Source organism: Carassius auratus, chromosome 21 (genome assembly GCF_003368295.1).
Source record: "Carassius auratus strain Wakin chromosome 21, ASM336829v1, whole genome shotgun sequence".
Taxonomy (NCBI): domain Eukaryota; kingdom Metazoa; phylum Chordata; class Actinopteri; order Cypriniformes; family Cyprinidae; genus Carassius; species Carassius auratus.
This window is the reverse complement of record NC_039263.1, coordinates 2,962,928-2,976,283: the sequence shown is the minus strand read 5'-3', so window position 1 is coordinate 2,976,283 and position 13,356 is coordinate 2,962,928. Positions and strand designations below refer to the sequence as shown.

The following is a 13,356-nucleotide window of genomic DNA, read 5'->3' as shown; positions in this document are numbered from 1 at the left end:
AGTTAAACTCAAAGTTTATTTATTTATTTTTATTTATTTTTTGCAGTTAAAACTCTTATCGAAGGTTAAGTGCTTTTTAGGCTTTTCATAGTTTGAAAAAGATACATGCTTTTATCTCATCTCGTTTAGATCTGCAGTCACCGCAGATCACTGTCTTAAGAACACAAATGGGAGAATTAGAATTTCTCACATGAAGATGATGATGATGCCTCACAAACTTTTAAGCTTCTCCAGGCTGCAGTTTTTCTTTTATCAAAGATCTTCTGCATCAAACCAGTTCTCCCTCTCTCTCATCAAACACCAACTGGATCCTCAACAAACTGACAAAGGACTCTCTCTTTCAGATGGGCGAGACATGCAAGTATCAAGTTTAGTCTTATTATTTGATGCAGTAAGAATTAATCACCTCTTTTCAAAAGACGTGTTGAAAATCAGGATGATTCATTCACGCTGTTGATCTGCTGTACTGCAGATTTTGGCAAAACTGCATGATTTTATTCTTTATTCTGCTTAACTTTATTCTGCTTAAACTTTCCTAGTCATGCCAATTGTTGCTGCATGCTCTTAAATAATGTTGGTCAGTATTAGAATATTATTATCCATGGCAAAGAGTGTAATATATCTTAATATAGTAGGATTTTGGCTTTTAGCTATCTAGCAGTATCATCGTCAAAACATTGCCAGCTTCTCATTGGCTGGAAGTATGCAGTGCCTCGTTCCCTTCTCAGGGAACTAAACTGTACCTACAGGTAATTAGGCTGCCCCTGAGCATTCACTTAAAATAACTGCAACCTATACTTAAACAAGACTGCATAAATAATTATTGTAGTGTAAAAATTATGGGTATACTTATAAAGAAAGACAAAGGAAAAAATATGCAAGCCATGACACCATTCTCCCCTCTTATGTAATCAGCCTACTTGGTGCAACAGTGAGTCGAATCTCACTGCAGAACTATGGAACTACACATACAATTACTATCAACACATGCATCCCTATTACTTTATATAAAAGGACTTATGATTTATGTCTGGAGGAATGGGTGAAAAGTGTTATACTCTTTTACTCAAGTGCAGAATATTACAGTGAGCTGGAGGTGCTTTTTCTACACTTAAAAGACACCTTTATCCAAACTGACATGCAGTGCATGTAATAAGTATTCATATTTTATCAGCATGCATGTTCCTCTCGAATCTAACCTTGGATGACCCATAGCAAAAAGTCTGAATACTGAATGTCAAAGTGACATTTCAGTTTTTTTCATTTGATAAAATGCTAAAGTTCCCTATCTGTTGGTCACTACGAGGTATGTCGACCGACAAATGGGGGGGTCTCACTTGGGAGGCCAATCATCTCTGAATTTAAGAGAAAAGAGAGTGGTTCTATGAAAGCTGTTATACTCCACAAAGCCATTCATCTGCTGTGTCGGGAAGCTGTTCTGGTTAGCGGTACGGAGCAAACAGCGGTGTCCCTTTCAGCGATTCCCCTGGGCGCTTCAACTAAGAGAGCAGATTTCCTAAAAGAGCAAATCGCGGACGATTCGCGTCTTTTTCAAGACGCTGTTTCGTCCGCGTCCTTCTGGATGCGGTCGTTTCCTGTTCTCTGACAATGGCCACGTTCGCTCTCTTCCGTGTCTGGGCATTCAGCACGCTGAAGGCGCGTTCGTGGATGGTTCATGCACGCACTGCGTGTGTGACCATGGCAACGCTGTGATCGCGTCTCCCCTTTCTTAAAGGGAAGGGAGCAGACCCCTCTGTCACTACCCGTTCTGGTTTCTCTGTCTCGAGCAGAGGACCGCCGGCTAGTGCTCTGGGAGATTTGAAGGCGACAGTGAGAGCTTCTCCGCCGGGCCACGCCCCACGGACCTCTTACCCCTTCCACAGTGTTTGTCCTGCTGGGTGATTTTGCTGGGCTGTCTTATGGCAGTCCCAACGGGTCATTCAGTTTGCCGCCGGAGATCAGATGTCGGTTGCAGCATCGGGGATGGGCTGTTGACCTCTGTGGATGAAGATTTGGCGGGGCTGCCCACCTTGGGTGTTGTCGCCACTGCCGAATTGGACCCAGAGTTGACAACCGTGCTTGCCCGGGCAGCTGTGAGCATCAGGATGGAGGTGAATGCACCGCCCAGCACTGAGTGCTCATGGCTATTTGATTGGTTCTCGGTGTGGAGCGCGACTCACAACCGCATTTTACTCTGGTTCCTTTCTTCCCGGATGTGCATGGGGAAGTGATGTAGTCGTGGATGGCCCCTTTTACAGCCGGAAGCAACTCATTTCGTTCCTCCGTCCTCACTACCCTCGATGGCGGGGCAGCTAGGGGTGCGTTGACATTCCCCAGCAGGAGAGTGAGATTTCGGTGCACTTGTGTCCGCAAAATAGTCTGTGCCTCTCACCCAAGGCCTGTAAGCTGTCGGCCACTCTCGCTACCAAGGCTTACAGTGCTGCGGGCCAAGCTGTCTCTGCTTTGCATGCCATGGCTATCCTGCAAACCCAACAAGCCAAGGCTTTAACAAATGCACGAGGGTTCAGCCTGGTCTGTATGAGAGACATTGACAAAGTGCATTTTCTCGATGCTCCCATGTCCCAGGCTGTCCTGTGTGGCGACGCTGTCAGGGGCTGTGCCTAGTAGTTCCTGACAGAACAACAGCAGACTGAGGCCATACAGCAGATCTCGCCACGACATGATCCTCCGGTTGCCACCATTCCGTCGCAGGCAGTGCCTCAGCCTGCTCATCACCGTGGGTGCCCCCCTGCGTCCTCCACACCAGCTCCGCCCCGTGCTGAGAGTTCTTCGAGGCCAGCGCGTCGAGCCACGTGCAGGAGAGCAGCACCCACCGTGTCACTCACGGATGCGAAGTCCTCAAAGAAGTCGACTAAACGGCCCTGACACGGGCAACTTGGAGTTGGAGTGGGAATCTGCTCTTCAGGAGCTGGCGAAGACAGCGCCACTCCTTCCCCCGGGGGAGGGCCGGGTGGAAAATCTTCAGTTATGTTTCTGTCTGTTCCGCCGCTGGTCAAATGGCCAGTGGCACCCACTTTTTCAGTGAAAGAGCAATTTTCCCTTTCTTTCGAGTTGCAAGGCTCATGGGTTGACGATGAGCGACGCACTGCCTACTCATTCTCACCCACGATGCCCCCTTTTGCCAGCAGTCGAGAGGTCGCGGTTCGGAGACCCAACGCCTCTCCACGCGTCTCTGGCCAGTTCCTCCGGGAACACGGGAGTGTGGCTGTGATGACCCAGGACGCAATGCCTTCTGGGCCTTCCGACACGACTCCCCATCGCTGCACCACTGCGGGTAAGTCGACTGTCCCTTTGGTGCCACTTGTTCGGAGTCTGGGAGCGCGGCTTGCTCTGCCCAACCTGTCACGCTGGCTTATCCGAACGGTGCGACTCGGCTACGCGATTCAGTTCGCCCGGTGACCCCCCAAGTTCAATGGCGTGCTCGAGACTTCGGTGGCAGTCCGGGACGCCTCTGTCTTGCTCGAGGAGATTGCTTTCCTGCTGGCGAAGGATGCAATCAAGCCGGTCACTCCAGCCGAGATGAGGAAGGGGTTTTACTGCCCTTACTTCATCGTACTTCATCGTACTCTGCGGGGTCCTCCCCTTCGGGCTCTCCCTGTTCCCTCGTGTCTTCACGAAGCTCATGGAGGGCGCCCTTGCCCTACTCTGGGAAGTGGGCGTCTGGATCCTCAACTATCTCGACGACTGGCTCAACTCCTGGTCTGCTTTGGAGGTCAGCAGAAGAGGAAGGCTGTCTCTAAGCAGAGGTTGGCCCACTGGATAGTGGACGCCATCGCCTTGGCTTACCATTCCCAAGGCGAGCCGTGCCCCCTGGGGGTGAGGGCCCACTCCACACGGAGTGTGGCCTCCTCCTATGCACTGGCGCACGGCGCCTCTCTGGCAGACATCTGTCGAGCTGCGGGCTGGGCGACACCTAACACCTTTGCGAGGTTTTACAACCTCCGTGTAGAGCCAGTTTCTTCCCGTGTATTGGGTAACAGGTAATTGGCGGGAAGGGCTGGTTGGGTATCACGCTTGCTGCGCCATTCCCCCTAACACGGGGATGTGAGCGCCTTTCTTCTCCCAGTAGAGTTCCCCGGTTGGCGTACCCTGGTCGAGCATCCTCCAGCACTTGTCGGAGCAGTCTGTCGCCAGGCCCAGTACTGGCTTTAGCATGCCCGGAGTCCTGGTCAGCCCCTGTACTGGGCTAGGTGTTCATATTGCTTGGTTCCCTACGGGTAATCCCATATGTGTATTCTTCCACGGTAAGGTTTCCCTCTTGGCAAACCCGTGTCTTCCCTTGACAGACCCGTTCTGTCAGTCTCTTCTGGCAGCCGTTCCATCCCTACTCCAAGGTAGGACCTGCCTCAGAGACCCCTTCCATATGTAGTACTGCCCCTGGGTCAGTCCATATCGGTATATCCACATGTCGCTTCCCTACGGGTAGGATGTGGTCTCCGTAGCAACCTTTTCCTAAGGCTCGCTTCCCCATTGTCTTGCCAGCTGAAAGAACAAATAGGGAAGATTTGAAGCAATCTTTCTCTGAAGGTTGAAATCCCTTCCATTAACTTTATGTGGGCGGAACAGCAGCATGGCCTTCTCCAGCAGCGATGTACTCACCCTTTGGCCCCTTCGGTACCAAGGTCAGTGAATTTGCACTGGGGCTTTGGGAAGGTTACGACCTTAAGCGTAGCTTTTGTGGCACGCCAGGGCTTGTCAACAATTGCAGCGCCACAGGGTTGTGACGAGGTTCAGGTTGTGGCATTTTCCATAGGACCCCATTTGTCGGTCGACATAACTCGTAGTGACCGACAGATAGAGAACGTCTCAGTTACATACGTAACCCTCGTTCCCTGATGGAGGGAACGGAGACGTTATGTCCCCATGCCACAACCTTGAACCATTCGCTGTTGCCGGGACACGTTCTCGGCTCCTCAGCGTAAAACCTAATGAGTGGATGCACCTGTCGCCCTATTTATACCCGTCGGCACGGGAGTGGCTCAGGTATGTTAATCCACTAGCCAATTTTCATTGGCGTTTTCTCTTAAATTCAGAGATGATTGGCCTCCCAAGTGAGACCCCCCCATTTGTCGGTCGACATAACGTCTCCGTTCCCTCCATCAGGGAATGAGGGTTACGTACGTAAACCGAGACGTTGTGTTGTGTCAGTCCTGTGTCTTGTGTTTTGCTCCCCACGTGTTCCATGACCCAGTTATCCCTCATGTTTAATTATGTTTCATTAGTTCCAGGTGTGTCTCGTCATCCCATAGTCCAGTCATGTGTATTTAAAGTGTTTCATGCTCTTAGTATCTTTGTCCGGTTTTGAATGTCATCTTTTCCATCCTTACAGTACGTGTGATTTCCTGGTTCCTCAAAGATTATTAAAAAGTCTCCGTGCTTGAATTCAACTCCTCGTCTCCTCGTTCCACACTCCCTCACAGTAGTGTGTGTGACTTGTTGTTGTTGTTTTGTTTTGGCTTTGTTGTTATGGGGTTTGAAGTGTAGGAAAACATATTTTAAAGCATTTAAGCATAAGGGGTAATGCACTTATTACATACCTTTATCACTTCTGCTCTTAAAGGTGGAGGACATTGTTTACATTCATTGATCTGGCAGATGCTTTTATCCGAAGTGCATTCGAACAGTGCATCAATATTATTATTATCTACCAGCTCACAACATAATGCACAATACATTATTCATACTGGCCTTCCTGTTCCTGATGCTTACCACTGCTTTGCACCATGTAAACCTTCTTTTTATTTTTACTTCGATGAAGTCCTCTGGACTTTGGTAATAAGACAGTTTATTCTGTAGTGAGCCTGGCCTGTTGGTGTTTCTGAGCTTATCAGTTCACCAGTCCTACTTTTTTATACATTAATGCAAGTGAAAAACTTTACAACCAAAGTAAACCAGTGTCTAAATCACAGGTTTTCTATTCATTACACCCTTACCCCCCACCCCCCTGAATTAGATGATTTAGATTCTCGTTTATAAAACCATGCAGCTTTTTGTTTGACAGAGTGAGAATCCAATGCTTTTATTTGAGTCTAAACCCCTGCCTTTTGCTTCCTTTCTTATGCAATGAGATAATCGCCTGCATCTCTGCTTCTCTCAGTTCAATCAGCAGTGAGTCTCATCTGACGTCATCATCACCTTTTAACTGTGAGACTTATTTCTACTGTAATAGAATATTGAAGAAATAATGCAGACACTTACTGCTTTTTGCCAGATATATCTAAACCTTATCCCTCTCTTTTTTTTCAGTGGAGAAGGAGATTGCTAGTTAATATCAGCTTAAATTGACAGACAAATAAATATTGGCCAAGAAAATATTTCTGTAAAAGAAAACAAAAGCATAAAGGTTTGGAACGACACGAAGGTGCATAAAATACAGAATTTTATTTTCTTTCTTTTTTTCTGGCATATAAACAGCTATATAAGATTCACATAACATTTCACAGTATCCCAGCTTCTGTAACATATTCTGTGAATTAGACGAGAGCCTGTAGTTTATCACTGACTAAAGCTGCAGCTCTTTTGCTTTTCACTAATTAGATCACGTCTGTTTGAAATGCACATTATTATTATTTTTTCTCTCCCCCAGCACATATACAGGATTAGTTTGTTCATCAGCGCCCTGATTGTTCTGTGAAGATAAGCCTCTTTTAAACCAGTTTAAAAGGGGAGAATAAAAAGGATCTTCGGTGTCTGGACGGGTTTGCAACACAGCTTGACAGAGCTAGTTATGTAACTGTCATGGAGCTTAGACGTAAAGCCGAGGAAAAATAAGGTTTTTCCACATTTGAAGGTCAACCAAATTTGGTTAAAATTCCGTTTAAAATTACCTTTAAAATGCAAGCCATTTAACAATAATGCTTAATCATTATTATGTTATTTCCAAATTTAAGCGACAAGGATTAAAACAATTCACATGCATTTGATTAGGGAGACTTACAAAATGTGCAATGCCAGGGGGCTCCAGAAATAAAGTCGGGAACCCTATAAGACTGCAATTGCTATATGTGCTAATACATTGCAAAAATCAATTGTAAATAAAAAAATCTAAATGCAAAGAACACACATTTTAATGACCCTTTTGTGCATAAGCAACATTTGTACATAGAGGTCCCTGCCCTGTGCTGAAGCTATTTTAACCATCTTTTGGCGAGCTTTCTTTCTGTTCATGGTTGCTTGTGATTTGCATATAGGTCTCAACAATGCATGAAAGAGACAGAAGGAAAAGAGAGATATAAAAAACGCTGCCCTCAAAGAGAAGCCTGGGAATGTTCCCACTGTGCAGAGATAAAAGGCAAACAGACATCTCATATCATCATTTTTTTTTTTTGGTGCACCATTTGTTCCATTACAGGCAAGCAGACTGTCAGATGAGATCTCCTGGCAGATTCAGCCTTTGAGGTGCTGCGCTGTGCTCTCATTAGGGACAATCTGAGCACTGGGCTGCTTTGAAGTCCGTGAGCTGAGAATGAGATAAATGCAGTGGAGATGACGCAGCTACTTCAGTCAAACATTCACAGCATCTGAGAGAGATACACTTCCCTGTACCTTCTTCTAGATTTCATTTGAAAAAAACAAAAACAAAAGCAGCAACAGGAAGAAATCATTTTTAGTTCAAAAATACATTCCGCCTCTGCAGCTTTGACATCAGTGATCAGTAATGCGTAAGGGATTCAAAATTATGTTCTCCTTAATTCATACATTTCCCTCCTCATTTATTATGCAATTTACTGCAGTATAGACAATACAGAACATTCTCGAATTTTTTTTTTACTTTTTACTGTTACTTGTTATAATCAATAAAGCTTTTTATCATAAAATTACACACATCAATCATAGTTTTGGCTATAGAAAGTCTGTTTGAAAGCTATCTGGCTATCCTTCTTTCATCGCCAATACTTTGTTGAGCCATGGGTTAATGGGATTTAATGTTATGAGTATGTTTCCCCAAGATGAATGTCTCCTCTAATGAGTTTTGCAAAACCCATCAAACACTTTCAGCCGGTGATTTTGACAGCAGGTCATGGGAGCCGTTTGGATGATGCCTTATTAGTAAACACAGACAGTAATGGTCCTTGACTTTGACTTTGCTGAGTATGCTAAATTAGGGTGTTTTTACAGCAATTTGCCAGCAGAAAAAAAGACAGACTGTTGCTTAGGGGCTGCATCTAATGCAGGTCGTAATGAATACAAATTGAAATGGTGGACCACAGTAAGCATAATTTGGGAGTAGTCCATCACAAAAGTGCCCTGTCAGTAGAAAGAGTAGGCTCAGTATTTATGAAACACTGCAGGTGTAGGTACCCTAATGATACCATCAGTAAGCGAGAAATAAGGAAGGAAGTGTTGTGTCAGAAAAGCGTAAATAGGTTGCTGCGCTCTCATCATTAACTTTTTAAAAAGGGAAGTCTTTAAAGGTGCATTAGGAAAGATTATTATCAAAAACATAGAACAACTGCAGAGATTCTGCAGTAAATAAGGAAAAGCAACCAACAAAGCCTGTGCCACAACTATTACTATTAGCTATAGACAGATATGCTGTGCACAGAATAGCATTTGCTAAAGAACACATTAAGACATGTTACACTCAATTAGGTCTGTCCAGTTACATGCAAGATACAGTAACACTTTATTTTACGCTGTCCTTTTTACAGTGTAATTATACATTTAAGTACTGATAATATTAATTAACTATATGTACTGTTCTTACTATATGGTTAGGGTTGGGATTAGAGTTTGGCTTTGGAAACATGTTAGCAACATGCCAGTCACTTGATAATCATGCTAACAACATGCTAGCAATATGCTAGTAATTTGCTAATCATACTAATTACATGCTAGAAACATGTTAACAACATGCCAATAACTGTTAATAATGCTAAAGACATGCTAGTGACTTGCTAATCATGCTAGCAGGATGCTACTTGCTAATCATGCTAACAACATGCTAGTGACATGTTAGTCACTTGCTAATCATGCTAGGAATATACTAGTCACTTTCTTATCATTCTGGAAACATGCTAGTGACGTGCTAGTCACTTGCTAACAATGTTAGCAACATGCTAGATACTTGTTAACAACATAATAGTGACTTGCTAATCATGCTAATGACATAACAGTAACTTACTAGTCATGCAAGCAACATGCTAGTCACTTGTTAATCATGGTAACAACATACTAGTCACTTGTTAATCATTCTAGCAACATGCTTGAAACATGATAACGACATACCAGTAACTTGCTAATCATGCTAGTCACTAATTTCAAATTAGTTAAAACTGAAAACCCTCAAATTTTAAGCTTTTAAAACTACTTCTAACTTCCTGGCTAGGCTTTTTCATGCCAACTTAAAGTTTGCCTACAAACGTTACTATTTAGTTGTCATTATAATATTAAGTATATGTGACATGTAACATTTATTAATAAGAACAAATCTTTGTGTGTTTACATGTAAAGACACTCGGCCTGAACTTGTCCCATAGGCTGCTCTGCCCATGTAAGTGTATCTGGGATTGTGCTCTTGCTGGGTGTTTTCGCTTGACAAATGACTGCTCCTTGTGATTCCTCTCTTAGAAGACACATGCTTTTCCCAATCTGCAGTGTTGTTGAGGGAGGTGCAGATTGTACAGCCATGTTGTTTTTCATTTGCTTGATTTTCTGACTCCTAAATCCTTTGATGTTGACCTTTAGTTATTGTTATTAAAACAATTAAAACATATTGTGATGCAATCATGATAATTTAATGTAGGCTGAATTTGGGATCTGAATTCAGGAAGGAAAGGATCTCTTTCATCATGGGAAAACACAATTCTTTGGCCCTGAGGAGCAGCTCTCCAGCAATGGGCAGGTTTTCTGTTTCATGCCAGTATAGTTCTGGATGAGTTTAGCACAGTTGGAGTTTGCCTTCTGATTCTTTATTACATTCAGCCTTGCTTCTGTAGCTGAATAGCTTCGCATTACAGCATCCATAAACACTTTAACATACTCAAATTATCCTTTCTTGCTTCTGTGAATATGTGCTTCACACAAACTGTTGATATTGTGTCTGAATTAGGTACCCAGTACTGCCAGTACTGAGAATCGAACAAGTCTAACTTTAACCATTAGGCCACAATTGACAATAGAGTTTGCCAGAAACCTGAGGTAGTATCCAGTTTTGTGAATACCTTGGCGTTTGCTAATATTTTGAATGCCTGTTCTACAGCTAGGAAGATAATTATATCTTGTCACACCCACTTATTTACATAAGTCAAATCAATGCACAGCTTGATTTTTGTCTTGGGTCTTGGGCTCTACAACCATGCTGATACACAACAGGGTGGGTTGAGTTAACATTGGAAATCACCTCCATGTCCTCTATGCATTTCAGCTACACTCACACCTACACTTACACTCATGTTTGGATGTCCTCCTATTGTGTTTCTGTGTGGAATGTGTTGTATCAGTGTGAGGAGACCTAATAGTGGCTTAGACCCGGCAACTTAGTTTTATTTAGTTTTATTTTAAAATGTTCTTTAACATCCATTATATGCTGAGGAGTCCTGTGATTTATCTTGGAAAAGCTGCTGCTTGGAATTGACCTATAAGTAAGCCCCTCCCCACGGACGCAGATGGGCCAATGGTTGTCGTGTATCAGTTGCTCGGGGAGCATAACTCAGACATCTTTAAGTTTCTGCACCATAGCGAAACATTGGAAGATCTGAAGTTTGCATGTATTTGATGATGTTTATGCGACAAAAATTGGAAAACAATGTTCCTGGGGTACTTATAACACTGATACCTGGTATCCTGAGAGGATGGGCAATATACATTATTTTATTACATTTCCTAAACCCAAACAAAACAGAGCAAAAAAAGCATTCAATCCCAATCACAATGAAGACGAAAACGTAAGTTTTCTGGTTGCCATACTCTCATTAAGTTGCAATTCTCATCTGCTCAAACAGAACGTTAACATCATCGTGTGCTTCAGCAAGGGTTCTCTGGATGAAACTAATGCTAAAGTTAGTGAGTCAATGCTAACGCACAAAAAAAAATAGCAAACTGTTATCACGTCACGTACACAAAAACGAAGGTCTACATTTCAGTGCCTCTCCATATTTAACTGGTTAAATGTAAATTAATGTAATTTTACTCTATGGTACATGAATAGTGTTGATCCGGGATGTTGTCGCGGCAATAACAACTGTAACATGGGACTTCTCCTGTTTTCACTGTAATTTGTATTTTTACATATTTATTTTGAAATATTTTATACATCCCTCCATGGTATATTTAAGTCCCACTTGAATGATGGTCCTTCTGTGTCTAAAATGTATCAAAAACCTCTTGGGACAAGGTTTTCACACTGACAGCTGTCATTGTAAGACAGTAGCAACTCTGTTTGTTTGTGCGAGTAAGCAACAGTGACTAAGGAGGGCGGGGCTTACCTGTTGTAGCAATAAGCTTCTATAGTCTTTCGGGCAAAGAATTGACTCATGTCTTCATTCAAATTTCAACCATTTACTGAATGTTCATGTAAAATGAACAGGAGCCAAAAAAAAAAAAAAAAACTCTGTTGTTGCTCTGTCTTTCTTTCTTTCTTAAAGGGAGCGCCCTTCCTTAGTTAGGTGCTTAAAGGCAATGCAATTAGAGAGCAAACCATTAAGGAATAAACATGGGGGGGGGGGTTAACTAATGTACATATAAATCTAAACATATTAAAATCATATATACTCAAACACATATAACTTTAAAGTTAATTGTAATTATTTTAATTATGGCTCTTACATTACCAATAGGTCAATTGACAACAGCCGCTGTGTCCGACATTCAGTCAAAGGTTCTCCTACCAGTCAAACATTTGGGCGAACTTGACTGAATTTGTTTCTTGTTATCTTAAAATCCTTTTGATTTAAAAGAAACATGGGGACTCAGTAGTGTTGATTATGGTGTTGGTTAGTGCTGGAATGGTTTTGAGGGATTTTTTTTTAAAGAAACCCAAAATAATAAGGAGAGAGCAGGTGTGTACATTTGTTTATAATATGATTTTCTTTCCCCAGGAGATTACGTGGTTCTGACCGTCTTCTTTGACTTAAGCAGAAGAATGGGTTATTTCACCATCCAGACATATATTCCTTGTACTTTGATCGTTGTTCTGTCCTGGGTTTCATTTTGGATCAACAAGGATGCAGTGCCAGCCAGAACTTCTTTGGGTAAGACTCTCTGTTTACATTCTACATGATAAACAAACTTTGTGTTATGAAACACAAGTTGTTTTTGTCTTTTTATATACAGTAAATCCAAACGTCCTTAAAACAAATTCACTTGAGAATAAAAAATTATGTGTAAATTTAAGATTTTTTTTTTTTTTATCTTGTCTTACTTATAAACACCATTTGTCTTATTCAGCATTCAGCAGTTTATCTTTCCTGCAATGACTTCTGACGTCACCAAAATATAAATATCAGACCTAAACTCTTAATTTTTGTTTAATTAATATGTAATTTAAGCCTTCTAGATGTGCAAAATGATGGCCAGTTACACACCAATCTACACCAGTTTATTGGCAGATGGCACAAGCTCTACCCACCGAGGTGTTGCATCAATGATGCTTCATAATGGAGCCCTCACAGTTCCGATTGTTTGCTCTCCTGTTGACAGCCCTTAGTCAACCACACCCTTTCAGCCACATACTGACCTCCCTACTCAAGCCAGTCAACCATCCGGCCTGTAGCACCCCATTCCTGGAGAGGTAGCCTGCTACTGCCATCTGTGCCCCATCTTGTAGCCCACCTTGAACTGAAAGGGCTGTAGTGCCAGATACCAACAGGTGATCCACACGGTGATGTCCTGCACATGCAGTGTTTGGGCTAAGTATTCTGTCTAAGATGGTGGGTGTGGGTTCCATGAAGATCCTGAAAGAAAGCTTTTTGTCTTTTGTCAAAGTCTTTTGTTTGGACTGAGGCAATAAGTAGATGCACCACCAATCCAGGGTTCATTTTAAATTGCTGCTGTATGTGACCAATACAACTGGCGAGACTACATCTATAAATTCATCTTGCAGTTTGGCAAGTGAGCTAAGATAGTGAGAGGTGATCGTATTGTGGATGCGATGAAAAGAATTGCACTTTGAATTCGCCTTTGTCCCCAGTTCATCCGCTGCACTCACTGGCATCATCAGTACAATCAGAACCTTCTCCTTATGTTTAAGGAGGTTGAGATGGTACACTTGACATGTCCTGCTCCCAGAATGCCCACCACACACCAGCTTATTGGTAGAGAGAAGAAAGTGATGAAGCCAATCAGCAGATATGGGCATTGTTAGGAGGCCATGATGGTCAGAGGCCAATGGGCAAA

At 42.9% G+C, this 13,356-nt stretch overlaps 1 protein-coding gene across 4 annotated transcripts in view; it reads left to right on the top strand.

Moving 5' to 3' along the window:
- LOC113038225 (gamma-aminobutyric acid receptor subunit gamma-2) overlaps positions 1 to 13,356 on the top strand; it is a 47,883-nt gene that overhangs the window by 25,557 nt on the left and 8,970 nt on the right. For all 4 annotated transcript variants that reach the window (XM_026195494.1, XM_026195496.1, XM_026195493.1 and 1 more), the window contains exon 7: positions 12,060 to 12,212. In XM_026195494.1, coding sequence (XP_026051279.1) covers positions 12,060 to 12,212 — 153 coding nt within the window. The remainder of the gene's footprint in view (positions 1 to 12,059; positions 12,213 to 13,356) is intronic.